The 27,617-nt window shown below is 39.5% G+C and overlaps 1 protein-coding gene across 2 annotated transcripts in view; it reads left to right on the top strand.

Annotated features, from left to right (window-relative positions):
• The window catches only part of col4a5 (collagen, type IV, alpha 5 (Alport syndrome)), an 80,182-nt gene that overhangs the window by 40,325 nt on the left and 12,240 nt on the right, over nucleotides 1-27,617 (top strand). For both annotated transcript variants that reach the window (XM_041779320.1, XM_041779319.1), the window contains exons 2-38: nucleotides 3,351-3,407; nucleotides 7,009-7,098; nucleotides 9,216-9,260; nucleotides 9,517-9,561; nucleotides 9,658-9,720; nucleotides 9,907-9,960; nucleotides 10,045-10,071; nucleotides 12,726-12,806; nucleotides 12,993-13,055; nucleotides 13,169-13,204; nucleotides 13,392-13,433; nucleotides 13,527-13,619; nucleotides 14,081-14,134; nucleotides 14,230-14,286; nucleotides 16,215-16,259; nucleotides 16,358-16,411; nucleotides 16,504-16,545; nucleotides 16,742-16,832; nucleotides 18,842-19,129; nucleotides 19,315-19,404; nucleotides 20,287-20,357; nucleotides 20,459-20,650; nucleotides 21,133-21,301; nucleotides 21,535-21,627; nucleotides 21,768-21,872; nucleotides 22,016-22,113; nucleotides 23,089-23,239; nucleotides 23,370-23,483; nucleotides 24,638-24,805; nucleotides 25,648-25,737; nucleotides 25,913-26,059; nucleotides 26,152-26,250; nucleotides 26,331-26,420; nucleotides 26,514-26,653; nucleotides 26,741-26,867; nucleotides 27,219-27,398; nucleotides 27,494-27,544. In XM_041779320.1, the coding sequence (XP_041635254.1) occupies nucleotides 3,351-3,407; nucleotides 7,009-7,098; nucleotides 9,216-9,260; nucleotides 9,517-9,561; nucleotides 9,658-9,720; nucleotides 9,907-9,960; nucleotides 10,045-10,071; nucleotides 12,726-12,806; nucleotides 12,993-13,055; nucleotides 13,169-13,204; nucleotides 13,392-13,433; nucleotides 13,527-13,619; nucleotides 14,081-14,134; nucleotides 14,230-14,286; nucleotides 16,215-16,259; nucleotides 16,358-16,411; nucleotides 16,504-16,545; nucleotides 16,742-16,832; nucleotides 18,842-19,129; nucleotides 19,315-19,404; nucleotides 20,287-20,357; nucleotides 20,459-20,650; nucleotides 21,133-21,301; nucleotides 21,535-21,627; nucleotides 21,768-21,872; nucleotides 22,016-22,113; nucleotides 23,089-23,239; nucleotides 23,370-23,483; nucleotides 24,638-24,805; nucleotides 25,648-25,737; nucleotides 25,913-26,059; nucleotides 26,152-26,250; nucleotides 26,331-26,420; nucleotides 26,514-26,653; nucleotides 26,741-26,867; nucleotides 27,219-27,398; nucleotides 27,494-27,544 (3,502 nt within the window). The remainder of the gene's footprint in view (nucleotides 1-3,350; nucleotides 3,408-7,008; nucleotides 7,099-9,215; nucleotides 9,261-9,516; nucleotides 9,562-9,657; nucleotides 9,721-9,906; nucleotides 9,961-10,044; nucleotides 10,072-12,725; nucleotides 12,807-12,992; nucleotides 13,056-13,168; nucleotides 13,205-13,391; nucleotides 13,434-13,526; nucleotides 13,620-14,080; nucleotides 14,135-14,229; nucleotides 14,287-16,214; nucleotides 16,260-16,357; nucleotides 16,412-16,503; nucleotides 16,546-16,741; nucleotides 16,833-18,841; nucleotides 19,130-19,314; nucleotides 19,405-20,286; nucleotides 20,358-20,458; nucleotides 20,651-21,132; nucleotides 21,302-21,534; nucleotides 21,628-21,767; nucleotides 21,873-22,015; nucleotides 22,114-23,088; nucleotides 23,240-23,369; nucleotides 23,484-24,637; nucleotides 24,806-25,647; nucleotides 25,738-25,912; nucleotides 26,060-26,151; nucleotides 26,251-26,330; nucleotides 26,421-26,513; nucleotides 26,654-26,740; nucleotides 26,868-27,218; nucleotides 27,399-27,493; nucleotides 27,545-27,617) is intronic.

Below are 27,617 nucleotides of genomic sequence, written 5' to 3'. Positions count from 1 at the left end.
CCACACTCACACACAGACACACATCCACACTTGACTAACCATGTGCAAATGAATGTAGACGTATGAAACCACCCCCACCCTGCAGTCCTGGTAACAGTTTGCACACGTTCGGTGTTTACTGCAAACATCCAGCACTCCTGTCTTTAAACCCCGATGCCTCTGACATGTTTTCCGTGGGAATCAAACCCTCGACCCCGGCTGTGATTAGCGCCCTGCTTTTGAGCCCTGCAGTAGAGAAGTTAAGCCGCTGAGTTCAGACGGCACTGCGAGTCTATCAGAGCTGAGATCAGTGTGGTGAGAGAGGATTTAACAGGCTGTCAGTGTGTGGTTAACACCTGTTTTATGACTGAAGACACATCCTGCTCACACAGAGGAATGTGACACACATTATATATACATAAACACATGTTAGCTCCCCCTTATACAGTATACAGCGATGTAGACATACAAACACAGGCTACATGTGGAGAGAAAGGGTGCAGCTGCTCTTTGGAACTAGTTATACACAGCTGACTTTAGCTCTTGCAGCCAATTTTTCTTCCTCCCAAAGACATGCTCGTTGGGTTAACTGGTGAGTCTAAATTGCCCATAGGTGTGGGTGTGTCTAGTTGTTTGTCTCTGTTTTGGAGATAATGCATGGATTTTTTTATTTCTTTCATTTTTAACCCTCTGAGACTTACTCATAACAAAAAGTTGAATAACTTTGAACAATAAATCATAGCCACTTATGTTTTCTTCCTCATGCAGCCTGCTGTTGTGCCATTCTAATGACACTATCCATGCCTTTGTAGACCTTACAGAGGCAAGCCTGAAACTTGGGTGACTTTCTGGGGTCTTACGGGTTGAATCCACACCAGTAACTCCGATACCGAATATCTTTTTATCCATTTTCAATCCATTTTTTATAGTTTTGGATGCTAGCTTAGCTTTAGCCTCCGTATTGTTTTTCTTCAATGGTTGTGAAATGGGCTGTGAAAACCACTGGCAGGCGGTTCTGTTGCATCATGCTTTGTTGCCTCAACACTGGAGGACAGGGCCTGGAAAGTTCTTAATGGAGAGAAAAAGACACAGAGAGCCCGTGATGCGCCCCTCTTTGTCTCTGCAGACAGGAACTGCTTTGAAAATGTCTCAAATTCAGCCAATTCAATAAAACAAAATACATTTTTTGGAAATATGTAGATATTTTTACATTTACTGTTACAGAATGATTATTTTTTCACTTTTGACTGCCCAAGAGATGGGAGTTTTAATTTGTGTTTAGGTTTTACTTTTTGTCTTACATATTGTGATTGAAATGTGTTGACAAGCTTGTATTGTGATACTTACTGTATCAAGATTTGAGCGTATTGTGACATCTCTTCAAAGACGTGATTTGGTACTGTGATTATTTGATTATAAACTCTCGTGGCTGCTTTTATCATCCAGCTTAGTTCACCTCTGATATCATGCCCCATCTGATATTACCTTAGTGTTATGTTGTCCCCACACTTCATATTCCCTGGTGATTACACCAGCAGAGTCAGATTTTAGAAGGGCTCGGAGATTTAATAAATTGGATTTTTTGAAAATTCAGTACTGTTTTGATTGACATTATATTTTGCTTCTTTTCACCATGCTAATTGTTAGCAATAAAAACTGGAAAGCCCATTTTTAGAGCAGCAAGAAAAACCCTTCCAGACCGGCATTGTTATATATGACAAGAAGTGACAGGTTATTTAAGGTGAGATAACTTTTGAACCGTAAATCGTAGCCTCTTACTTTTTGTCCCTCTTGAAGCTAGCTGCCGCCTCGTTCCATCGATGCCGTCCATGCCTTTGCCGCCCTAACAGAGGATTAGCTAGCCAGCCTTAAACTCAGGTGACTTCTCATTTGGGAGAATTATTACCAGTTTAAACCAAAGGTTAGCTAAGCTTCAAAATATTTTGATTCCACGCCGTGATTCTGCAGTTGAGGAAATAAAAATTTTAATAAATTTTGGGATCCTTTTGCCATTTTTTCTGCACATTAAACCATTGCAACCATTGCATTTGAGGTTTAAACTGTTTTACACTAAAGAAAACATTTAAACTTAAAACAAAAAGTAAGGCAATTTGTGTTTGGTACATTATTTCTTTGTTGTAACAATGCTTCTTGGCAATAAATCTTATACCATTGGAAAGTCTGTTTATTACCCTTTTAAATGGTGCTACATTTGTAAGGATCATGCATTTGTGGGATGAGCAGCAGAGCTGAGTATGTGGGTTACACCCATGAAAAATGTGCCAGATCTTCTCTCAGGCACCTGATTGGCAGCACCTGGGGGTACCATAAGCTCAAAACAAGAGTCAATAGCAACAGCTAAATAAGCTGTTTGGCATTGGCAGAGAAGATTTGGCACATTTTTTATGGGCACAACCACATACTCAGCTCTGCTGCTCATCCCACAAATGCATGATCCTTACAAATGTAGCATCATTTAAAAGGGTAATAAACAGGCTTTCCAATGGTATTAGATTTATTACCAAGAAGTACTGTTACACAAATTGCCTTACTTTTTGTTTTAGGTTTAGATTCCTCCTTGGAATTTTCTGACATTTTCCTGACTGCATATTTAGTCACAGTCCTACTTTCTGTAAACCCATGAAAAACCATGAGACCAAACATGGACACACAGAGGTTTTAGCAGACACAGAAGAATGCTGACTTGTCCTCCTCTCTCTCTCCCTCTCTCTCGTGCACCCTCGGCCTCTCCGTCTTTCTCACAACCTGGCTGCCCGGCATGCGTGCAATCGATGCCCGTCTGGCATCCGCTGTGTCAACAAGCCTGGGAAAAGTTAATCAGCAGCCTGGCACTCCCATCCTAGCATCCTGGCTCGTCTTTAACCCTACTTTCTCTCACTAACTGCATTTTCTTGTGGTGAAAAATAAAGATAAATGAGTTTTATTTCCATAAGAGATGTTGGTTTTTCTCTTAGTAATCTTGTTTTGTCCTTGCTGACCTTGGACTCATCTTCAAACAAAGCTGCAGGGAAAATCCTCTCCCTTTCTCCTCTGTGGGAAGAAATGCAGCCTGTCGGCTGCTGTAGCCTTATGATGGAGCGCCCTCTAGTGGTGCTGGTGGAATGTTTTGAGAGATTAAAAGCCAGTAAATTAACCAAATTAGACATCATATTTTTCCATTTACATAATCGGTGTTTTACTTTTAAAGAAAAAAGCAACATTTTTAAATAGTTTGGATCTGAATAAGCCATGCAAACTTTTATAAAAACTTTTCCTTCATATATAATGACTGTGATTCTGTGTATTTGCTGCCAGTATAAGAAATTTGTCATAATAAAGATCCTCATGTCTCTTTTCTTGTCTCCTTTTAGGCGTGCCATGGCTGTGTGGGATCCAAATGTGACTGCAGTGGACAAAAAGGAGCCAAGGTGAGCAAAATCAACACAAACAGGTGGATATGGTATCAGTTTAAATGCAATACCAGACTGAAATGCACTGGAATAGCAACAAAACACACAATATTTACCTGTGTATGTGTCTGACTGTTGTACAAAAGATCAAATATGAGTCACATCACTGTGACTTAAATGTGCTTTTTTAAAATAATGTGTTTTTATTATGTATTTCTACATAAAGCTGATGGTGTCACATGATTTAGCCCAATGTATGGAATGCTGTTCCTTGGGTAATATTTTAATATCTTTTCTATGTGAAATTCACTTTCTTTTTCCCATGCTTAAGCTTAGGCTTTTACTTTTAATCTACAGGAAGTTCCTTATTTTCATCCAGAGTAAAACAAAGTTTAAATCCAAACTAGAAGAAAGGCAATTTAGCTTCAGGTCGTACATATTACAAAATAAATGTAAGAAAACACAGTTTGTTTGCAAAATATCTCGGCCTAACTGTCGACCTGAACAAGGTTACCATGGCAACTAAAGGGAGCTCTGTTACTCCTGGGAAAAGGGACCAAAGCTCTCAGACTTAGGGCATTTCCTGACTATTTTACGGCCATAATAACAAAATATGTCCAAATCGCCATTTTCAGACTCAGTAGGTAAAGGGTTAACTAAAAAACAGACTGCAAACATACTCTGTTGATGCAGGCATACATATCAATCAATCATTGTTTGCATAGCACCAACACCAATTTTAAATTACACTGTTGCCACTTTACACCGGTTTTGTCAAAGTTGTTACCCGTTTTCATCATTTTTTCCCACCAATTTTAACTCATACTTGCCATGTTACACCTATTTTTGTCAGTTTTAAACTCTTTCCACCACTTTTTTTCTCCCTGTTTTTGCCACTGAAGCTGATTATTGCCTCTGTTGACCCATTATTGCTACTGCTTTGTACACTCAATTTTTCCCATTTTAACCACATTTCACCATTTGATATGCTTGATTTTGGTAGTTTAACCAATGTCTTCCAATACCTTCCTTTATTTTCTTTCTCAGTTAACCCTTTTATGCCAGTTTATAACAATTTGTCATCCCATTTCACAAAATTCCCACTTATTTTGCCAATTTAAAACCATCTCAGCCTCCAACCCACTTCTGCTACTTTTAAAATTCACCTTCATCACCTTTTCAAACATTTTTTTGCCATTATGAACCCATTTTAACAATTTTTAAACCATTTTTATTCTTTTTTGAAAAAAAAGGGCTTTACATTTTTAGAGGGCTTTTTACTACACACATAAATAAATAGATATTTGCTTCTTTGATAAGTGTGGTTATTATTCAGGTTAAATATAAAACATGGTTGTCACAGTTTAGCTTTACAATGGACCATGGTTTTACTGAACTCCATGGCCCCTCAGTTTGTCTGGGCCCCAGAAAGCTCTCCCCTTTATCCCCCTTATGGCCAGCCTTGTCTGCACATGACTGTTCTTGAATGTTCATGGCTGTGTTCAACCACCTTCAGGTACAGTGGGGTTCCCCCGGTCTCTGGCACCTTTATTTTGGGGGTCCCGGGCTGAAAAGGTAGAGAACCACTGCTCTATATCAAGGGTTCCAAAACATTTCAGCCCAGGGTCCCCACTGTCGAAGATTGGTTGTGGCGTAGTCAATCACAGCACATTCAGGAACCATCATGTGCAGGAAGTTTTAGAAATTGCTTTGATTTCTGCATAAATCTCAACAAATGACCATGTTTTACAGAAATGCGCAAAATGTACAATTTAAAACCATTTGAAAATATTCTCTGTTTCTTGGTAGGCATCTTGCGAACCCCCAGGGGGTCCGACCCCCCCCTTTGGGAACCACTGCTCTATATTATCTTCATGTTAGATGTGCGCATCAGGTCCATGAGATGCAGCACTGTTCACGCAAACCAAAATGATGATAGTGGTTTTAACAAAACCCCTTGACAGCCTTGTTCATGTTTCAATGCTAGAAAGACCAGACCTATGATAAAGACCACGAGGGGTCATTCTGACTGCTAGATCCCAAACTCTGCTATCTCTGATTATTTATTTGTATTTATTTATTTACACATTTGATACACAATTCATTCACTGGGAAAGAGTGAAGAGTTCTGTAGATACCAGATGGAAACAAAGTCAGAGACGTTTTTCACATTAGCATTAGTAATCATTCCATATTAAATCACCAGTATATGCAATAGATCAGTGGTTTCCAACCTGGGGTCCGGGGACCTGTAGGGGGGCACACAGGACCCTGTCTGCTCTGACATTGTCAAAATTAGATGTTCATTTAAAAAAAAAAAAAAGCAATTCATGATTACAAACCTAATGTTCATTGTAGGATAGGGGCCAACCTAAAAGATTACAATATAAGGAGAATCTGTAGATTTCTAACCAAAAAGGTCAAAAATTAGTTTTGAAAAAAATCCAAATTTTTGAGATTATTGTGTCTAATATGTAAAACATTTCAGACTGTCAAAAGTCAGGAATTTACAAGAAAGAAAATCCAAATTTAAAAATTTAAAAGGACTCAAATTGACATCAGAAACTCAAAAAATCAACTTTTTTTTACATCCTAATTTTACAACAGTGTAAAGTCAAAAATTTACAAGAAACCAAACTAAAAACAGAGGTCATTGTTTGACTTTTGGGCTTTATTATTTAAAAAATTCTTATCCAGGGTTCCGGGACATTTACTGCTTTCAAAGTTAAAAAAAAAAAAGTATCTATGTTTTTATGAATTCATTTTTTAAAGCTGTTTTTTTTTCTTGAAATTAGTCTTTCTTTTTCCCAAGAGTGGTCCTGATGCATTGTCATAGTAATGGATAGTTTAGACATAGATCTTTAGTCAAGAACAAGTCTGTATAGGTCTGTTATGTTGGGATTGTGTCAATGAAAACAGTTTCAAATGATGTGTACTTTTTCCGAGTTGGTCCGAGGGGGCTTAGCTTTTTCGATGCAGGTAGGGGGGGCCCTGAGGAAATAAGGTTGGGAATGATGATTCATTTAACACTCAGAACCAAAAAAAAACAATGGGTTGTATCTAATTTAGTTTCAGTTTTGATCCCCTTTTATTGTTAAATAATGATATCCAATTATCCTAAAGGAACTATAAATAGAAAATACATTTTAGGGGGTGGAATTATTATATAATTATTGGTATGACTGTTTTGATAAATACTGCAGAGCTGTCCGGGACCAGCAGCACTGTACCTTTTAATTTGGCAAAGTTATACATTTTATAAATGTATAACAGTCATGTTAAATATTTTCAGTAGCCTAGATCAGTACTACATCAGACTTGATCAAACCTACATTATTTGCTGTTTTAACTGGTATTGGAGTGTCATTTATTTATAGGTAGTTCATGTATTTTTATCATGCATTATATGGTTGAAATCTTTGAAATAAACAAATGTTATTAAAATGTAGTTTAAAAAAAGGTAATTCAACCAATATAAAGAGTTTTTTAAAAAAAACTTTGGATTTGATTTTGAAAATGCATGTATCCACTCTCTAACTAGAACGAAACTCTAACCAATGAAACTGCAGTGAATGAAGCCTTACATGTAATCGACCCGTGTTTTTGTCACTGTGTGCAGGGTGAACGGGGTTTCCCAGGCCTCACCGGACAGCCAGGAGTCCCAGGATTCCCAGGACCTGAGGGACCCATTGGACCCAGAGGAGAGAAGGTGGGTTGCTGGGGTGGTCCATGTGAATTAAAGCAAAAACTGAATCATAGAGGTTCTTCAGCTGGGAAGAGAAAGTCGTGTTTGGGATTTTTAGAATGAGATGGTTACAGGTCACCGCCACAGAAAAGCAGTTCAAAATTAATGTTAACCTCCTAAAACCCTGAGGAAACATCCTGGCTTTCCTACAAAATAATAGTTTCTACTATTAGAATTTAAAAAATTGTCTGGACTGTCAACTTTAAGAAATTCAGTCAAAATAAAGGGAGCATTTGCTATGAAATTTTCTAGAATTTTTATACATGTGTTTTGTCGTATATCTTGAAGATTTTCAAGAATTTTGTGTTATTTTAGGAACTGTATTTGTAATTTAGGGGTATTTTATTTGATTGAAAATTTGTTCTAAATTTTTAGGTATGCTGTTGAAGACATTTTTTATTAAATTGAGTCTTTTTGATAAAGTCTCACTGAAACATTAGAGGTATATTTAAAGACATTTTGGGTGTCTCTTTTGGAGATAGTTTTGAAAATTTCAGTCATTTTTGTATTAATTTTGGAAATGTGTTTGGGGAATTTTATTAGAAATATTTGGGGAAAATGTGCTTTGATTTTTTCTGTATGCTCATAAAAAACTTGTGAAATGTATTTTTTTGAGTTTTAGGAAATAGGAAGCAGGGTATCCTTTGAAATCTTTAGATATTAATTCAATTTTCAGGGAATTTGTTGGCATGTTTTCAATCATTTTTCATGAAATCGTGGGGGGAATATATTTGTACATTTTGGGAAATTTGCCTAAATATTTGGGGAAATTCTTGAAAATTTTCAGGAATTTAAGTGGAATTTAGGAGACATTTTTATTAAATTTAGCCTTTTTGATAAAGTCTCACTGAAACATTTGAGGCATATTTTTTTAAAAAAAATTGGGGTGTCTCTTTGGGGATTTTTTTTTTAAAATTCAGTCATTTTTGTGTTGCTGTGGGAAATGTATTTATTATTTTTGGAGAATATTTTGGGGGAAAATGTGCTCTGAAGGTTTTTGGTACGCTCATGAAAACTTGTGAAATGTATTTTTTTAGTTTTGGGAATTTGACTGGGAAATAGGAGGCAATGTATCCTTTGATCTTTTTCAATTTTAATGGAATTTTTAGGGATTTTTTAAAAATGTTTTCCATCATTTTTCATGGAATCATGGGGGAAATATATGTGTACATTTTGGAATATCTGCTTTAACATTTAGGGAAATGTATGGTCAATAATAATAAGATTTTGGATTTAAGGGGAGGGAGGCGGGTTGGAGATGTTAGTTTTGATGGTGAGGGATTTGGGTTAAATGATTACGATGTCAGATTTATCATAATTTAGTGGTAAAAATTAGAGGCATCCATGTTTTTATTTCGTGAAGGTTTAAGTGGAGTTGGTGGAAATGTAGAGCAGGATATCATCGGCGTAGCAGTGGAAGTAGAGATCACAGAAATAGAGATTATTATGACGGATGATACCACAAAGTGAAAGTAAGAATACAACATATTTAGGGCAGCCAAGCACCAAAGTTTGGCAAGTAAGAAAGCAAGCTTGGGATCTGTACACCCCACAGGATGTGGAAGTCGTCAGAAAATAATCACAAAGGCCGCCCACTAAGATAGAAGATGTGATTGGTTGATTTTTACTGAAATTATTCTGTCACTGAAGTTAGTAACCCTGGCTGGCTGTAACTTTTATGGAGGGCCCACGGATTACAGAGCTAATAGTAAAACATTTCCGCCTAGCAACAGCAGAGGTGAAAAAATATGATTGGTTGACAAACTGCCCTCTTTGATTTAACCCGTTAGATGGGAACAAACACTGAAAAGACTGACTTTAAATGTTTTATTCTCACCAAAACATTTTGTTATTAAATATGTCCTTTCTAGTGCGTTAAAACAAGGACTTGTGATTCTAAATGGTTTTAACGAAAGACTTAGTTGTTTAATTTTGCTTCCTTTAAAATTAATAAATGACAAAGTTGGCAAAACTCTTAACCAATGAGTTTGGTAAGTTTTTAGTGTAATAGGCATAGTTGTCAATATTAACTCTTTAAAAATTAATTCTTAATGTCTTTGTGTTTATTTTCTTCTTCTCAGGGTAGCGATGGACCTCAAGGACTGTCTGGTCCAAAAGGAATAAGAGTGAGTTTATCATTATTTTTCTTTTTTTTCTCTTTTGTATCGTGTGTGTAAAAAAAAACGAATTCATAAAAGGTTGTTTTAGTTGCATCAGTAGCAATTCCCTAAGTTGGTCCTTCTCAATGATATGTGGTTGTAATACCCTTCCTTGTCCAGCAGATGTCCCCATAATCCCAGATAGTGTCACTGAAGAAGAATTTTCAGTTATTTTTTAATTTTTATTTGTTTTAACAAGTCTCCATCATTTCTCTCCTGACAGGGGCCGCCTGGGTTGCCGGGATTTCCCGGAACTCCAGGACTTCCAGTGAGTTTTCCCGTCTTCTGACATCTTTCGCCATATTTTCCAAAAACCTTGGTAGCAACCTGTGATGTAACTTCCTGTTTACTTCCTGTTTCCCAGGGTCTCCCTGGACAGGATGGACCTCCAGGACCAAGGGGAGTACCGGGCTGCAACGGGACAAAGGTAAAGGGGGAGGGGTCTGCCAGAAAACAGAACAAATAGGAGGATTAATATGTTTTATCAGGCAATCTAGATGCTCTGAAGCAGAGGAGAGAGGGTTTTGATTTGATTGGGCTTGATTAGGTTGTGTAGGGCAGTCCCTCTAAAATCATATCTATTAAATGAGTTATATTTTCTTCTACTGTGCAGGGTGAAAGAGGTTACCCAGGAAGTGGAGGCATCCCTGGAGCACAGGGACTACCGGTGAGTTAACAAAATTAATAAGTGACTAGTTGTATCTGTGATATTTGATATTCAAATCATGAATAATCTTCTTCTCCTTTGCAGGGTCCACCTGGTCTGCCTGGACCAAAGGTAAGTGTCAGCATCCTCTGTTCACAGCTGTTTAGTGCACCAAATACGATACGATGCAAAACAATGCGATGCAATACTCTAGGATACAATGTGATACTCTATGAGAGCGATTTTTATAGCATGTATCTGCCACCCCTGGTCCTGATGATGCTTAGCAGCCACGGAGTTTAAATTGCAAGGCTGTTTAAACCCTGGGGTCACATTAAGACAAAGCATATAGAATAGTGACCAAACCAGGAAGAAAAAACACATTCAGTCACTGAATATCACTAAGACAGCCTCTGCAGGGGCAGGTTTTTGCATCAACAATGATCAAAAGTGAGTAGTGATTGCAGATATGCAATCCTGCAACAACTGCAGAGATGAAAACTCATAGTTGCCTCTAAATAAGAGCGTAGAACATAGTAATCAGGTAGTGTTGGCATTAAGTTCAATACAGACCAAAATATCAGTAATATAAAAATGTTGAGATAAAAATGTTGAAAAAGGAGACATAAATATTTGAAATATAGTTGTTTAAATGTTTCTATCTAATTCTGTATGCGGGTGGGGGACAACAGAATAAATAATTTTCTCTTTGGGGGGCTTACTCTCTAACACTTGCTCTGTGAAACTATACCATATTATATGATACAGTACTAAACAACACGATATGATGTGATACTATACAGTGCAATATGAAGTAAATGATACGATACTCTTTGATTTAATACAATATGACATGATATGAAATAATGAAATAGGATACGATATAATACAATGCAGTATAGTATGATACGATAGGATATAACATGTTATGATTTGATAGGATACAATATAATATGATACAATACTGTATGATATAATATAATATTACATGATGATACGGTACAATATTCTTTTGTACAACACTATGATATAATATGATGTGATATGAAGTGATACAGTGCAATTCAATATGATATGATATACTACAATACAATGGGATATAATATGATATGATGTAATATGATTTTATGCAGTACGATTCAACATGATGAGATAACATAGGAAACCATATTCTATGATACAATACGACATAATATATGATAATCAATGATACAACTGATATGACTGATATGATAGAACACTCTATAATAGGACAATAAGAACCAATATGATGAGATACGATACAGTATGATAAGATACGGAAATCTGCCCAAGGCCGACCACACACTACAGGATTTTAAGCCCGATGTGGGGCAAGATTTGCCTCCCCCGACGATTGTGGGGGGCATATCCCAAGAGGAGCTTCATCGCAAATGACTGTTTGTCTGAGTAGTCTGCATGTGTGTTGTGTCAACACGATTGTTTTACTGCTCCAAATCGTCGTAGCCTCCAAAATCCCAAATCGTAAATATCAAACGTGGTTGATAGACAGGGTAGCGTCAAAGCCAGATCATACGTACTTTCACAGCCCACAACCATGAACACAACTTTAACTTAATTTCAGCCAGAATTTGTCCGGAGTCTTTCCCTTGTTTTATGATTTTTGCTTCACCTGTAATGCATGCCAGAACAGCCTGTTGTGGAGAGACAGCAAGACGGACGACAGAACAACACACACCCGTGTTTTTTCTTTTTTTCTTCTTTTTTTTTCTGAAGTCACGTGATCACGTGAGGTTGTAGGCAGGTCGGCAGGTGTGTGGTCTCCAGTGATCTGACAGTCTGGCTGAGTCGTCTAGCGTGTGCGTTCAGAGGATTAAAGATGAAAAATCTTTGGAAATTGTCCTGAAATCGTTCCAGATTTAAAAAATCTTTCCCTTGTTTTATGATTTTTGCTTCACCTGTAATGCATGCCAGAACAGCCTGTTGTGGAGAGACAGCAAGGCGGACGACAGAAGAAATTAAATTATTATTTTGCTCATATTTTTAGTTTTTGTAGTAACATTTATTAAACTTTCATTCAGCTGTTTCACTAAAACACTGTAATTTAGTCAGTAGTCTTTGACATTTATACTGCAGCACAGCGGCGGGGTTAGCGCTGTTGCCTCACAGCAAGAAGGGGTTCTCTCTGGGTTCTCCAGCTTCCTCCCACCACCAAAGACAGGCTCATTAGGTTAATTGGTGACTCTAAATTAGCCGGTGTGAATGTGAGGGGTGTATCCCACCTCTCGCCCAATGACAGCTGGGATAGGCTCCAGCACCTCTGCGACCCTGAACGGGATATGTGGTATAAAAAATGGATGGATGATCTTTTTGTATTTATACCATAAGCAATTATTAAAGATAAACAATATAAAACATGTAAAACTCTCTAAAAAGAATAGTTTACATTAAAGAGCACTGAGAAGTGCAGATAGAGACCAAATTTACATGAATAAATCACTAAATCAGTCAGTGGCATCTTCTAATAGTTTTAAAAGAAGACGAATAGGTACAAAATTCTCCTTTAGCTCTATAGCTTCAATAAATCATTTTTTCTCACTGCAATATGACAAAAAACCTTTATTTCATAAAGCTATGTAGTTTCCTTTTCAGCCACAAGGTGGTGCTGTTTCTCAGCTAACATGTGCAGAAGAAAAATCTTCAGATTTCTTCCATGGACATTTAGATGATGTAACATTAAAGGTAAATTTTCTTCATACCCTGCTTTATGTCTAACCGGTTCCTTTGATGGTTTTTCTCGTCTCCAGGGAGACCCCGGTGACGTGGTCTCCACAAACCGTTTTGGAGAGAAAGGAGCTGTTGGACTGCCCGGGTTACCAGGAAATCCTGTGAGTGTCATGAAGATTGCAGTGATATCAGAAAGTTAAAAACTCAATCACAAAAAGTTACAGGATCTTTTTTTCCCAGATTTATTTTTACAGGAACTTGCTGAAGAAGAATGTTCTCTGAGATCATGTTTCAAAGATCCTCCACATGTATGTTTGCATGATCTTTTCTTTGTGTCTGTGTTGCAGGGCACCCCTGGACCCCCTGGTTTACAAGGTCCACTCGGCCCACCGGGACCCAGAGGCTACGAGGTGAGAGATCTGCTTCTATACGCGGATTTGAATGTCACTCCTACAACAAAACAGTTTAAGTTGTCCAAGCAGGCGGATTCTGTCTAACGGAGGTATTTCCTGATGTTTTTCAGGGTCGTCCAGGTCCTCCAGGTCCTCCTGGACCAAAGGTGAGTGACAACTAGAAATGCTTAAAAGATATAATTTAATTTGATCTCCCTCTTGCTATCTAGACTCATTGTCACCAATACCAGATCAAGTTAGTGAGTCAGGATCCACTTGGTGCATCCCAAGAGATTGCATTATAATCTGAGCTTGATCTCTAAAAGTCCCGATGCTTCTCTGCTTCACCTCCAGGGAAATATGGGGTTGAACTTCCAGGGACCCAAAGGAGAAAAGGTTTGTCATTTTTATTCCTTGATTGTAGATTCCCGCCATTAAAGAGAAGCTCTTAAAACTCTCTGCTATTTTTATTTCTGTGTGGGAACGCAGGGTGAACCCGGCTTGCCAGGACCTCCCGGACCTCCCGGACAGGTGGGAGAGCAGAAGAGACCACCAGAGACAGAGATCCAGAGAGGAGACAAGGTAATACCACCATCAAAGCGCTGACAGTTACAACTACTTTACATGGAATACAGCAAATATTTGCTTTTGCAGTTCATAATGCAATACGTCTATAATTTATTTATTAACTTATTTAATTTTTGTGTTCTTATGTGAAGTGATTCATGTTTAAAATGAACCAAGCTGTACATGGAAAACTGCAGGCTGTAATTCCTTCTCCAGCCACTTGGAGGCAGCAGCTTCACATAACTTTAAGACACACGTATAGTCGAATTTTTGACTTTTTAACATTAGTTTTATTGTTTTTCTTGCACTTTAAGGGTAAAAATGTAAAAAAAATAGATTTGTATTTGAAGTTTTGATTAAATTCTTGGTATCTGTGTCCCCCGATAGCTGCAAAAGCAAGAATAAGGACCAAAAATGCTAAAATACTCAGAATCAGACAAAAAATAGAAATTTTCCCGTGCTTTTTTTGTCTGTAGGGTGATCCAGGTCCTCAAGGTCCTCCAGGAGATCCAGGCTATCCAGGACCCCCTGTAAGTGCATAAGTCCATTCCTGCCTTTCCTTATTATTTATTTATTCTCTTAACTTAAACTAGGGTGTTACAAATCACTGTCATTGTCCTTTAAGGGTCCTTCTGGTGGACAGAAAGGAGAAAAGGGAGAACCTGGAGAGGCCGGCAAACGAGTGAGTACACTTCAAATACAAATTAACCGTAAACCTGCAACACATTATGTCAATAATCCTGTTCTTTTTTGTGTCATTGATGCAAACGTTTCCAGATTGAGATCCGGGCCTTGAGTTTTAGGTATCTGTAAGATTTGAAGGAAGCTTGTAGATGTTAATAAATCAAAAGAAGAACTTAACAGAGACTCTCAAGCATTTTCAAACTGTTGGACATAAAATCCCACCAAACCCAAGTGGTGGAAAACTCTACCAGATTCTTAGATGATTCAGTCAGCCACTGGTGGACTCAGGGTGCCGCAGAGGGGCAGTCATGACCGGAAGTATTCGGATATTTGTGGAAACATGGCAAAAGTCCCTTTGATGCCCATAGGGTGGATAAAACATGGTAAAGTACCTTTCATGGTGCCCATCTAGTAGACAAAGCAGGATAAAGTGCCAACTAGAGAGCCCTTCCAATGGAAGAACATGATAAAGTGACCCTTAAAAGTGCCTTCTAGTGGACAAAATTGCTAAAGTACCCCTCTAGGATGCCCATTCAGCAGACTACACATGATAAAGTGCCCTTAAGGTTGCCCTCTAGGTCAGAGGTTCTCAACCTTTTTAGCCTGTGACCTTCAAAATAACAGCCCCAAAGACCCTCACCGGCCCTCAGAGATGGTCAAAGTGAACGCTGTTGCGCAAAGCAGTATTTAGAAATTGACATTTTAGGGCGTTTTTGTACTCATTACTAACTTTTCAGCACAAATCTAACGTAAAACTTGTGATTTCCCACCCAATTTTGCCACTTTTATTTGCTACATTTGCCAATTTTTGCACAATTTTGACCCCTTTTTCTCTCTTTTTCCCCATGTTTGCCAACCTACACCAATTTTTCCAGTTTTAACATGCTTTCATCCCTTTTTCTCACCATTTTTGCCAATTGTAGCACATTTTTGCCACTTTAAACCCTTTTTTTTGTCAATTGAAACCCTTTCCCTCACTTTTTTCTGCCTGTTTATGCTGTTTCTAAAAAATCTTGCCACTTTCCACCTTTTGTTGTCTCTGTTGACCCATCTTTGCCAATTTTAACCCCTTTTATGCCCATTTTAACCACATTTCACTATTTGTCATGACCATTTTTGCCAATTTAAACCACTTTTTCCCACTTTTCAATCCCATTTCACCAAATTTTCCTCCCCATTTTTGCCACTTACAACTGATTTATGCCACTTTTAATCCCCCTTTGCCATGTTTTATAAATGTTTTTGTCACTTCAACCCATTCTTGCCATTTTTTTGCTTATTATTTCCCACTTATCCAATTGTTGCCACATCTAACCCTTTTATGCTACTTTTAAAATCCCATTTCACCACCTTTTTCACCAACTCTTGCCAATTTTAACCCATTTTATTAGATTTTTTTTTAACAAGCAAGGTTGAATACAAAATATGGAAATCACAACTTAACTTTACAATGGACTATTTTGCTGACCCCCAGGGGACCCCAGTTTGGCTGGGCCCCAGAAAGCTCCCCTCTTTATCCCCCCTCATGGACGCCCTTGTCTGCACATGACTATTGTTTAATGTGCATGGCTGTGTTCAACCACCTTCAGGTATGGTAGGGTCCCTGGTCTCTGTAACCTTTACTTTGAGGGTCACGGGCTGAAAAGGTTGGGAACCCCTGCTCTTCCAGTGAAAAAATGTGATATACTGTCCTCTAGGGTATCCTTTCTTTTGATATAAAATTCTGAAGTGCCCTCTAGGATGTTCTCTTAGAATGTCTTTGTAACCCAGGGTTCAAAACTATTTCACTGGATCAGGTCATAGTGTACTCTCTAGTACTTAACAACGAGGTTTTGATTCCTTCACTGAGGTTTATACAAGAAAAACAGATGATACATTTCTGTCTGGACCTTTACACTAAACCATGACTACTGTTTTTTCTCACAGGGCAAAAACGGCAAAGATGGCGACCCTGGTACTCCAGGTTTCCCAGTAAGCTCTCTTTGTCAATAAACAAATCAGTCACTTGGACTGTGCATAAAAATGTCTTGTTTGCATGACTGGACTGTTTTTCTCTTTTTGACAATCAGGGAATCAAAGGAGAGCCAGGACTTCCAGGTCCTCCAGGCAGGGACGGAGAGAGAGTAGGTTTCCTAACAACGAAAGAAAGTATTTAAAAAATACATTTAATAAATCATATTGAAGCATCAAGAATTTCTCTTTTCTTTTTCTGTAGGGCCTAAAAGGTGACCGTGGATACCCAGGTCCTCCAGGAGCGGTGCGTTCAAAAGCAAAAAAACAGTTTTACCTACTTCAAGCTATCCATGAAAACCCTATTTTGATATAAAAATCCTTTATAAAGTAAATTCATTTGTACATACAGAAAATCTACTTTGTTTCTAATTTATCCCCTTTGGAATAATGTCATAATACGTGAGCGTTTGAGCAGTTTATATCACTCGCTCTGCCATCAGGTGATTGGTGGGCAGACCGGTGGAATTGGTCCTAAAGGTGAGCCGGGATTCCCAGGATCACCTGGACTCAAAGGAGAAAGAGGACCACAAGGTAAACACAAACAAAAGTATTGAACTAGAATAGCTAATGCTATATTGTGATGTGCCACTGTTAAAAAGCTGCAAATTAGAAAAAAATAGGAGTTAATTACATTTTAAGTGTTGTTCATTTAAAGCTAGTAAACTCACATAAACTAAAAATATCGGTACATTAGCTGGATGGGCTAAAGTGTTGCTAATGTTAGCAAAAGTGCCTCATACGACACGATTAGTTACGAAATTTGCAAAGCCGAAAAAAAAGAATTACATCTCACACATGTTGATGTACCGATTGAATCTAATCCCTTAATTAATATGTGTGCATGTCTATTTAGAGGGTACTTAGCTTAACTCAAAAGATGCTAGCTAGTGTAGCTATTTTTCAAAGTTGGAGCATAGCGCTACCTTGAGCTGATAATCTAATGTGATACAAACTAAACAGTGCAAGTAAAAATCGCACACTTATCATTTACACTCTTTTCAGGGGTTATGTAATTCATTGTGTTCAGATTATTCTTAAATTCTTGCTATTTGTTTACATAATATCAATGCTAATGCTAAGCATAAACTAGTTTGACTTATCAAAGCACAGCTAGTTATCCAGATAGCTATTTTTACGGTAAATGATAGTCCTAGCTATTTTTTAAGCGAGACCTTAGCTAACATTATGCTAACATGCTAATATAATGCAAGCCAAAGCAATGCAAATAGTTAATCATTCTGTTAGCCACCCCACTAGTTCTGAATCATTATCATGAGATTACTGTGTTCATAAATTTCTTTGATTCTGGCTATTTGTTTGTGTAATGCTAATGTTAAACATAAATCAAGTCTTCATTAGAATTCTTAAAGCATGGCTAGCTTAACCAGATAGATGTTAGCTATTTCTACATAAGGTGATGGGCAAAGCTATTTTTGAAAACCAACCTTAGCTAACGTTGTGCTAACATGCTAATATAACTCAAAACAAAACAATGCAAAAATCTGTTACCTCACCATTTGTTCTCAATTATTATTTTGAGTTCAAAAGTCGTGCAGTTTGTGTAATGCTAAAGCTAATCCCAAACATTAACAAAGTTTAATTCCAAAAGCATGGCTACACTGTAAAACTGAACAGTTGAAGGTTGTTTTAAAAATGACTTGTGTTAACTTTGGATTCCAAACTAGCTATTTCAGTTCTGTTTATCTGAGTTGGTTGAACACATTTTTATTTTTAAGTTAAGTACCAAGTCTAATCACAACAGAATCAAAGTAGTTCCCTCACAACCACTCTCGCAGACTCCAAAAATGTGAAATACCAAAATACTAAAGCTACTAATTTAGCTAGAAAAGCACAACAACATGGTTAACCTAAATAACAATAAAAAAAAAAAAAAAAAAAAAAACTATGGTGAACTATCATGTCGATACATAGTACTTGTACTATTAAAAAAACAGATTTATTAAAGAGTGCTCTAGTAAGCTTATGTCAGTTCAGCTTACAACAGGGACGGCATTGCGCTAACATGGGTGGCACTGCTTAATCCTGTTACACAAAGTTCAAGTCACTGTGCTCATAGGAACATTTTCTAAATAGTATTTACACAACCAAAGTGGTAAATAACTACCAGTTATAGCAAACTGTTGGCATGTGGAAACAGCAACACATGTTAACATAAGTTTGTCAAACAATTCAAAGTGTATGTTATGCCGTTTCTCTTCCAACTTCTAAATTACTATTGTAAGATATTTTTACTATGTTCAAAACTTATTTGGTTCTATTGTTGTATTTGTGTGTAATTCTAACATGTTAATGACCTCAATGCGAGAGGTCCCAAGTTCAAACCCCGGACGAACCCCCATATGTCACAACCCAGGCTCAGTGAGCTGAGTAAAGAGGGACCACACAGTTTTAAAGAGTTTTAAACAATACTTTTTTAAAAACTAACAGAATATAACCCAATATATGGAATATGTAATCTGTAAATCAGTGGTGTTTATGAATGTGTTTTAAATGTAACTTTTCTCTCCTGCTTTTTCCAGGTCTAACAGGACCACCAGGAGCTCCTGGGCTTCCAGCTATCGGTGGAGGTGGTCAGCCTGGATCTCCAGGTTTCCCTGGAGAGAGAGGTCAAAAGGGAGACCAAGGCCCTCCAGGTCTGTCGTTGCCCGGACCCCCAGGTCGTTCAGGAGCCCCAGGTCCTCAGGGTCAACCAGGACCCCCTGGACCTCCTGGCTTTTCAACGGCAGGACAAAACTGTGTCGCAGGAGATCCTGGACGCCCTGGTCTGCAGGGAGAGAGAGGTTATCCAGGAGAGACAGGACAGAAAGGTAAGAGATGACGGTTCAACCACAAAGCTCAGAGCAAGAATGCTTTATCAGGAATTTATATGAAAAAATACTAGCAGAATAGACAAGAGCATACATATTTTATGGCTTTTGTTGAGTTTAACAGCTTAAAAAGTTAAAGACACAGAGAAACCACTACTGACCCCGTTTAACTGTTGTTGTTCCAGGTGAGAAGGGCGACACCTGTGTGAACTGCTTTGGTGGTACCAGTACCATCCCAGGACCCCCAGGACCTCCAGGACCACCTGGATTCCCCGGTAAAGTCACACTGAACTTCGAAAATTACCTTAAAAATTTCTATTTCTTTTAGTGATTATAGGCGTGGTTAGCCTCTTGTTGTATCCATTGTGAGCCTCTTGATATAGCTTTATGATGTAGCTACTATTAGCCTCGTATTGTAACCACTGAAAGCCTTGTGATGTAGCCATTCTTAGATTCAGGATTTAGCCATTGTTGGTCTCATGTTTTAGCCCCATGGTGTAGCCATTGTTAGCCTCTTGTTGTACCCATTGTAAGCCTCATGATGTAACCATTGTTAGCCTCATGATGTAACCATTGTTAGCCTCATGATGTAGCCATTGTTAGCCTCATGATGTAGTCATTGTTAGCCTCATGATGTAGCCATTGTTAGCCTCATGATGTAGTCATTGTTAGCCTCTTATATCCATTGTGAGCCTCCTGATGTAGCCATTGTTAGCCTCTTGTTGTACCCATTGTTAGATTCAGGATTTAGCCATTGTTAGCCTCCTGTTGTGTCCATTGTTAGCCTCGTGATGTAGCCATTGTTAGCCTCTTATATCCATTGTTAACCTCATGATGTAGCCATTGTTAGATTCTTACTGTACCCATTGTAAGCCTTATGGCATAGCCATTGTAAGAAACATGATGTGGCTATTGTAAACCATCATTAGCTTCATGTTTTGCTTTTTAGCCTCACGATGTAGCTGCTGTGAGCCTTATGTTGTAGCCATTGTTAGCCTCATGATGTATCCTAAAAGAACGGGGTGTAGAAACCTTTGAAAGAAAGCAGATATATATGAAATTGTTTTTGGTTCTGGCGGTTTAGTATGAGTTGACAGTGCCTAGGACAATATCAAGCAATTATGTCTGTATTTAAATACATTTTTCACCACTGTCAGGTGGGCCCGGCGGCCCTGGTTCTAAAGGAGACCGAGGATTCCCTGGTACACCTGGAGCTGTTGGACCTCCTGTGAGTACTTGCTATGTTGCTATGCTAAGCGCTCTGTTCGAAGGGGTGCACATTCACTTACAGGAAAAGACTGATTCCTTTGTTCTTCTCTTTCTTGCCAGGGTCCTTCTGGTCCCACAGGAGCTCCAGGATTCCCCGGAGAGAAAGGAGACCCTGGGGAGGCAATCACAGTGAGCGGTGTGAGGGGAGAGAAAGGTGATACCGGCTTCCCTGGATCACCTGGTCTACCTGGTCTTGATGGTCGTCCTGGTCGGGATGGAGGTCCTGGAGCTCCAGGACCCAAAGGAGCTCCTGTAAGTGACTTTCTTTCGGTCTCCCCATGGTGGTTCTAGACTGGTGGGTTGGGACCTAAAAGTCAGTCATGGAGCTGGTTTCATTGGGACCTGGAAAAAATATATTGTGACAAAAAAAACAAAAAATGAATAAAAACCCTAGGTGGAAATATTTCTAATTTTGGATGTAGATTTTGGCTGGTTTCTTGAGATCTCAATTTATTCATCTTTTACTAGAATAACAAAGCGTTTTCCCCATGATAACAATTCTGAGAGCTCTAGAAAGCAACCAATATGAGTTGTCATATGATATAAGTAGAATGAAACCTATAAAAAGATGTCCTCTTTGGGTTTCTGTAACAATGTGCTTTTAGACATGCTTGTTTTCTCCTCTTTTTCATTCATGTTTTGTTCCATCAAATGTTCAAAATATGGTTGAAAATTTAGCAAAATGTGGGTCTTCCATCCAGGAGTCCATGTCTTACCTTTAACATATTGGACAGGGTTCCCTGCTGGTGAAAGGAGAACGTGGATCCCCTGGTGAGCCAGGTTCCCCAGGTATTCCCGGAGATAGGGGCCCCCCAGGAGGCCCTGGGTTTGGACCTCAGGGCCCCTCAGGAGAGAAGGGTATCCCAGGAGTACCAGGAAGACCCGGAGGTCCAGGTGCACCAGGTGAGAACATCGTTTTAAAACTTTTTTTTTGTTTTTGTTTTTTTTGTTTTTGTTTTTTATGATCCAAATGAAATACTGTGTTCAGTGTCTCTCCATGGGGGATTTCACCAGACCTAAGGAAATAATTTGCACATAACTGGTCTAGCAGGCCACAGTCGATACATCTTTTCTTTCAGTCTCCTTTTACTCAACATCACATACTTTTTCTCATTGTGCTTTCTCTCAACTCACAGGAGCTAAAGGTGAACCAGGCCTATCAATCGCTGAAAAGGGCTTACCAGGACCCAGAGGACTGGATGGCGAGCCAGGATTGCCTGGTCCTTCAGGTACACTGTTTTTTTTTTTTTTTGTTTGGTTTTTTTTTTGTTTTTTTTTAAGATAAAAGCCATTTTCCATGCATTGTAAATCCAAGATATTTAAGTTGACTTTTTTTCAAGCCAACTTATTTGTAATCTTTTGTCATCAGGTGCCCCTGGTCAGCCTGGTCGGGATGGTTTCCCTGGTTTACCAGGGGCAAAGGGTGAACCAGGACTCCCAGGGATTGGACTTCCAGGACCAGCAGGAGTTAAAGGTAAAGACAAAGTTGAATCTTACTTCTGCTGTATCTCTTAATGCTCTTCATTCTGTCTCTTTCTTTGTCTGTATAAGTGCTTACTTTGTGTTCATTCATTCACCTCTTCCACAACCCTCAGTCTCTCTGTTTATCCCTTTTAGGATTCCCAGGTATTCCTGGCCAGCCAGGAGCTCCTGGAGAACCAGGCAGACCAGGCGTTGATGGACTCCCCGGCCAACCTGGATTTCCTGGACCCAAGGTATGTAGCTGGGATGTCATGTTTTGGAACTTACTTAAATTGAAGGAAACTATATTTGAAATGTTTACTTGAAAAAAAAATCTCAGACAACTCAATGGAAAAAGTCAAAAGTCATCTGCACCTCATGGAATCCAGGGTTTCACTTTTTTCAATTACTTTTCTGTCTGTAGTAAGTTTTTTTTTTCCATGAAAGCTAATGTTACTTTTAAACTACCAGGAGTTCCTTATGTTCTTTTGAAAAGCAGGTTTTAATCTGAAAAGAAAGTATGGAACCCCTATCCAACAGCAGTACATATTACACAGTAAAAGTCTTACAAATAAGATTTTCTTCAGAAAGTCTCTTAGCCTATTCTTTTTCAACCATAACTGGATTATTTACACATAAAGGAAACTAAACTGGAGGCTTAAAAGTCTAAGTACCATCACATTAACAGGGGGTCACTGAACTTCAGTGGGTCATTTTGTACATAATTCATATTTCACATACCTGCATATTTCTTAACAGCGTTTCTCTATGCAGAAATCACTTCCTGGGTTAGCACCCAGCTAGTGTGTCCTTGTGGGCCCCACATAGGTTATATGTGGGGTCCATGGTGGCCCCACCTGTGATTGCCCATGTGAACTGCAAGCGTAGATCAGCCCATATGAGTCCCGTATAGGCCCTTATCTCTAGAGATCCATGATAGATCCTATTTGCTGTAAACATGGGCAATTGCAACGATCTCTATATGAGGCCTATATGAGTCTCTGAATTGCTGATCACCACTTGCAGTTCACATGGGCAATCACAGGTGGGACCACCATGAAACCTGTGGACGAACCCACAAGGGACCCATGTTTTAGCCTGCATATAACCTGTATGGGGCCCCCATGGACATGCTGGCTGGGCATTGGGAGTTCTCAGCTGCTGTGTGATGTCATCTGCAAAGAACCTACAGTAAGTTAACAATTTTCTGCCTTGTCTTTGTGTTACAGGGAGAACCTGGCTTTGGGCTCCCTGGCCCACCAGGTTTACCTGGAGTACCCGGAGGCAAAGGTTTTCCAGGACCAAAGGGAGATCCAGGTTTCCCTGGTGGTCCTGGTTCACCTGGACGAAATGGATTTGATGGTGCTCCAGGAGCTAAAGGTAATCCATATTCCTTTTTTTCTATGTAAGAAGACAAAAATATGTGAGTTACACTTGGTTGCTCTTCATTTAAATCCCATTATATTTATAACTGTACACTAAGCTGACCTCCTCATCCATCTTTTCCTAGGTGAGCCTGGTTCACCAGGTATTCCTGGAGCTCGTGGCCCACCTGGATCTCCCACCATTGGCTCACTGGGTCCACCTGGTCCACCTGGCCCACCTGGCCCAATGGGACCACCAGGTAAGATACAGAGATTTAGTTTCCAGCACGTATTTGATCAGAATTTTAAAAAGATACAACGCATTACCGATTGTTTGTGAAATGTTTTCGCTTTGTTGTTCACCAAGAACTGTGCATGACCCCACACTTGTTCATGTTTTGAGCTTGTGAAGGTGTCTGGATGTCATTTTGGTTCAAGGGTTCATCTTTTATACTTTGCACTTTCCATGTGAGCACTCAAAAGCATCTGAGCACCAAGCTGAAAGTTGAAGGGTTTGTTACTGGTTGACTGGAAACACAGTCAGCGTTGTGGTTGATGATCAAGGTTTGTGCATTGATTGAATGTTTTTATCACGGTTACCAAACTACAAGATGGTAACCAAACCTTGATCTAGGAGGCTTTTCCTCACATTTTCACCTGCCGGCGCTTTCATTTCAGCACGACATCTTGATTTAAGACCGCTGTTTCTTGGCTGCGTCACCATCCTTCAACCGTTCTTTCAATATCCCCCATAATAGGAGGAATTATAGATCACGCCTTACCATTTTAACATCACTCCAGGCTTTTTCCTCACCAATGCACCAGTCAAAACTAATGACACATTTCTCATCATCAGTATCATCATCTTATCACTCTAACCACACCTTTCCTGTCTTTTGAATGTCCACAAACGCACAAACTAACCCAAATAAAGACAAATAAGTCAAAAACTCTGAGCATTCATTGGTTGTTGTTGGACACATTTCCCATAAAGCATCAGTGCATATTCAGAGTATTTGAAACTCGGCTTCATATTCGCATTTAAATGCATTTTATGCATTATAATCTGTTTTCCCCATCTTATCCTCGCCTCAAATCAACGCTCCACCCTCTGCGCTTTGAAACACACTCCTCCCTTACCTGCGACGCTCTGACACCAAGGTGAAAAAGGTATTGTTACCAAAGACTGGCTCTGGTTCAGATGGAAGTTGCTTTTTATTTAACTTTGTTCTTTGTCTACCATAAAGACACCTGCAACTGGGCCACACATTCGGGGAATTGTCTGTATCTTACATTTACTTGATTGTCAAACCTATTTACATTCCAATATGTCTTCCTTTATTCATAACCTGGAATGTAAGTGGATTCCATTGCCCATTCCATTGAGAGTAAAGTCTTTATATCATCATCACAGGATTCTCTGGAGGAAATGGAGGGAAGGGAGACCCTGGCCCTCCAGGTCTAGACATCCCAGGTCTGCCAGGAGACAGAGGAAGTCCTGGTTTCCCAGGTTCCCCAGGACCAGTTGGTGCCCCAGGACCTCCAGGAGGACCTGGAAGGGATGGCGTGCCTGGACTGCCTGGTAAAACATAATGCTAACTCAGTAATATTTAACCAACTATAAGTCAGTATTTTTTATAAATGATTTGTCAAGACACTTTACAACTTTAGTTTAACTTGTGTAGCCACAGAACCCACCACTGTCTCTTTAACAGATCGCAACCCACATATCTGAAATTCTAAACATACAACCAAACAAAGCGAAAGGACAAATATAACACATTTTACTCCATTTTTCAAGAAAACAAGATAAATGAGTTAAGGTATGGAGAAAACATTGAAATTTAGCCATTACTACAGTGCAATGGAGCTATAGAAAACCCATGGATGTATATCCACTAAGAGCTATAGTACTCTCAAGACTTTATCCACCATTTTTTTCCTAAGAACACATTTCCCACCCATCGAAAACAGCTCCGTAAACCAATTTTGGGTCCTGACACAAAAGTTTAGGCTCACTACTTTACAAGCCAAGCAGGTTGAGACTGTAATTTTTAGTATTATGTACATAGACCCAGCATTAATCCAGCATGAGCGCAGCACTAAGCAAGGAAACAGTAGCAACTACAATGATAATGGGATAATAAATGGCTGTAATAGCAGAAGACAGGGTAGCCATTCAATAGGGATATGTAAATTCTCCTGGAAGTCAGAAAATGAGAGTTTATTCATTTCTTTCTAGACTAAATACTGAGGTGACTAATTGGCTGTCATGATAATGAGCTGCTTAACTGTCTTTTAGCAGAAAATTGTAGTTCACCTTTAAAATGTGTTAGATAATATCACTATACCTATGTTCACAACATTTCATACTTGATTGTTTGAAAGTTCTTTAATTTCTTGCCTGTTTTCCTGTGATTGCAGGTCAGAAAGGAGACATGGGTCCCATGGGATCTCCAGGACCTTCAGGAGGACCTGGAGGCCCAGGAGGGCCTGGCGGACCTGGACAAAAAGGTAATCACATAAACACATACACATCTTGCTTTTCTGATAGCTACATAGCAGTCAACATAAAGTTCTGTTTCCTGTGTAGTAGAATAAACACAAGACAGTGTCATGTTGAGGATTTCATAAGGTGACTGAAAGAAACAAAGGGCATCACTTAAAACGATTCACCTTGTTTCTCTAGGTGAATCTGGATTCCCGGGTAGAGATGGCACCCCTGGTGGTCCTGGTGCTAAGGGAGAGAGAGGTGAACCAGGTCTCCAGGGGCCCCCAGGAGCCACCCTACCACCATCAGTCACAAAGGGAGCCAAAGGAGATCCTGGACTACCAGGTACACCTAGGAACACCATCAATGTGTCTTAACGAGGCATACAACTGCTATTATCAAAGTAACACTTATAATTTTTTGCATTTTTTCTATAGGTTCACCAGGTATTCCGGGTCAGAAAGGTATCCCAGGTCTCCCAGGTGACCCTGGACTGTCAGGATCAGATGGACGCCCTGGACTCCCTGGACCACCAGGTATGTGTTCCCTTTAGTCAACATAAATCAAACATACTTGTGCAAAGATATTCCAACATTCTCTATGCTATGTGCTACAGGCCCTAAGGGAGACCCTGGTATCCCAGGAGGCCCAGGTGGTCCTGGAAGCCCTGGACTTAAAGGCGGAATGGGAGAAATGGGATTCCCAGGTACATCTTTGATGCAGAGACTCCACCCATAGGGTAAAAAAAAAAAAAAGGAAGGTGTCCGGATAGTAAACTCTGATTGCACACTTGTTACAGGACCAGCAGGGCAGAAGGGTCTACCAGGTCAGCCAGGTAGGCCTGGATCCCCAGGACAGCCTGGAGGTCCAGGATTCCCTGGTTCAAAGGGTGAACCAGGTTCCGCTGGTGTAGGACCACCTGGACCATCTGGACTGAAGGTAAAAGACACAGCCACTTGGTCATGAAATGAACTCTTGAATGCAGTTTCTTTGGGTTCTTGCTTCATGCTTTGGTGTCATTCATAGGGTGAACCAGGACAGCCAGGGTTCCCAGGAAGTCCAGGGCTGAAAGGAACTCCAGGAGCGCCCGGTGTCCCAGGTTTACCAGGAGGGCTAGGCCCTAAGGGAGACCCTGGCCTTCCAGGATTCCAAGGTAAGCTTACTTGTTAACCTAAACTGGGTTTTTATTATGAAAGCAACTAAAAGTGCAAATGCTATCTCATTAACTAGCAATCATTGGGTGTCATTTTGTACATGCACTCTTACATATTTCTTAGTGTATAACAGTTTTTAACAAGCATTTGGCAGAATTAGTACTTTGATGAGGGCTCCTATCGCTGAGTCCTGGTTCCAGACTACAGTGGCGAAGCAGTGCAGCGCAATAAAATACATATCATATCAGTGCACTACAAAAAAACGTTTTAAAAGTTCAGGCTATATTTTTTTTTAGACCTGAGGATAACCAAGTAACGTTGACTAATGTGTTGTATCTCACTCCTATCAGGTGCACCTGGTATCCCCGGTCCAAAGGGTCTTGATGGTGGACCCGGTGCCCCAGGTCTCCCAGGAGCTCCCGGTAGACCAGGAGAGCCTGGTCGACCAGGAGGACCAGGTTTTCCTGGAGAAAAGGGTCAAGCAGGTCGGGACGGAATCCCAGGACCAGCTGGAGTGAAAGGAGAACCCGGTAGGTCTTCATGAACAATATACTTGTAATCCAAGTTAAAAAAAAATATGTTGCTTGTGTACTTTTGAGTCTCATCAGATCCAATTCCTCTTCAGGTCTTCCTGGTTATGGAGGTCCTGGTCCTACTGGTCTTCCAGGGTTGCCAGGTTAGTAAGAGTACAAGTAACAATTTGACCTGTTGTGTTATCAGCTTATGTATTTACAATGTCTCGTTTTGTG

The sequence above is a fragment of the Cheilinus undulatus genome, linkage group 22, assembly GCF_018320785.1.
Source record: "Cheilinus undulatus linkage group 22, ASM1832078v1, whole genome shotgun sequence".
Taxonomy (NCBI): Eukaryota; Metazoa; Chordata; class Actinopteri; order Labriformes; family Labridae; genus Cheilinus; species Cheilinus undulatus.
This window is presented reverse-complemented; position numbering and strand designations above follow the sequence as displayed.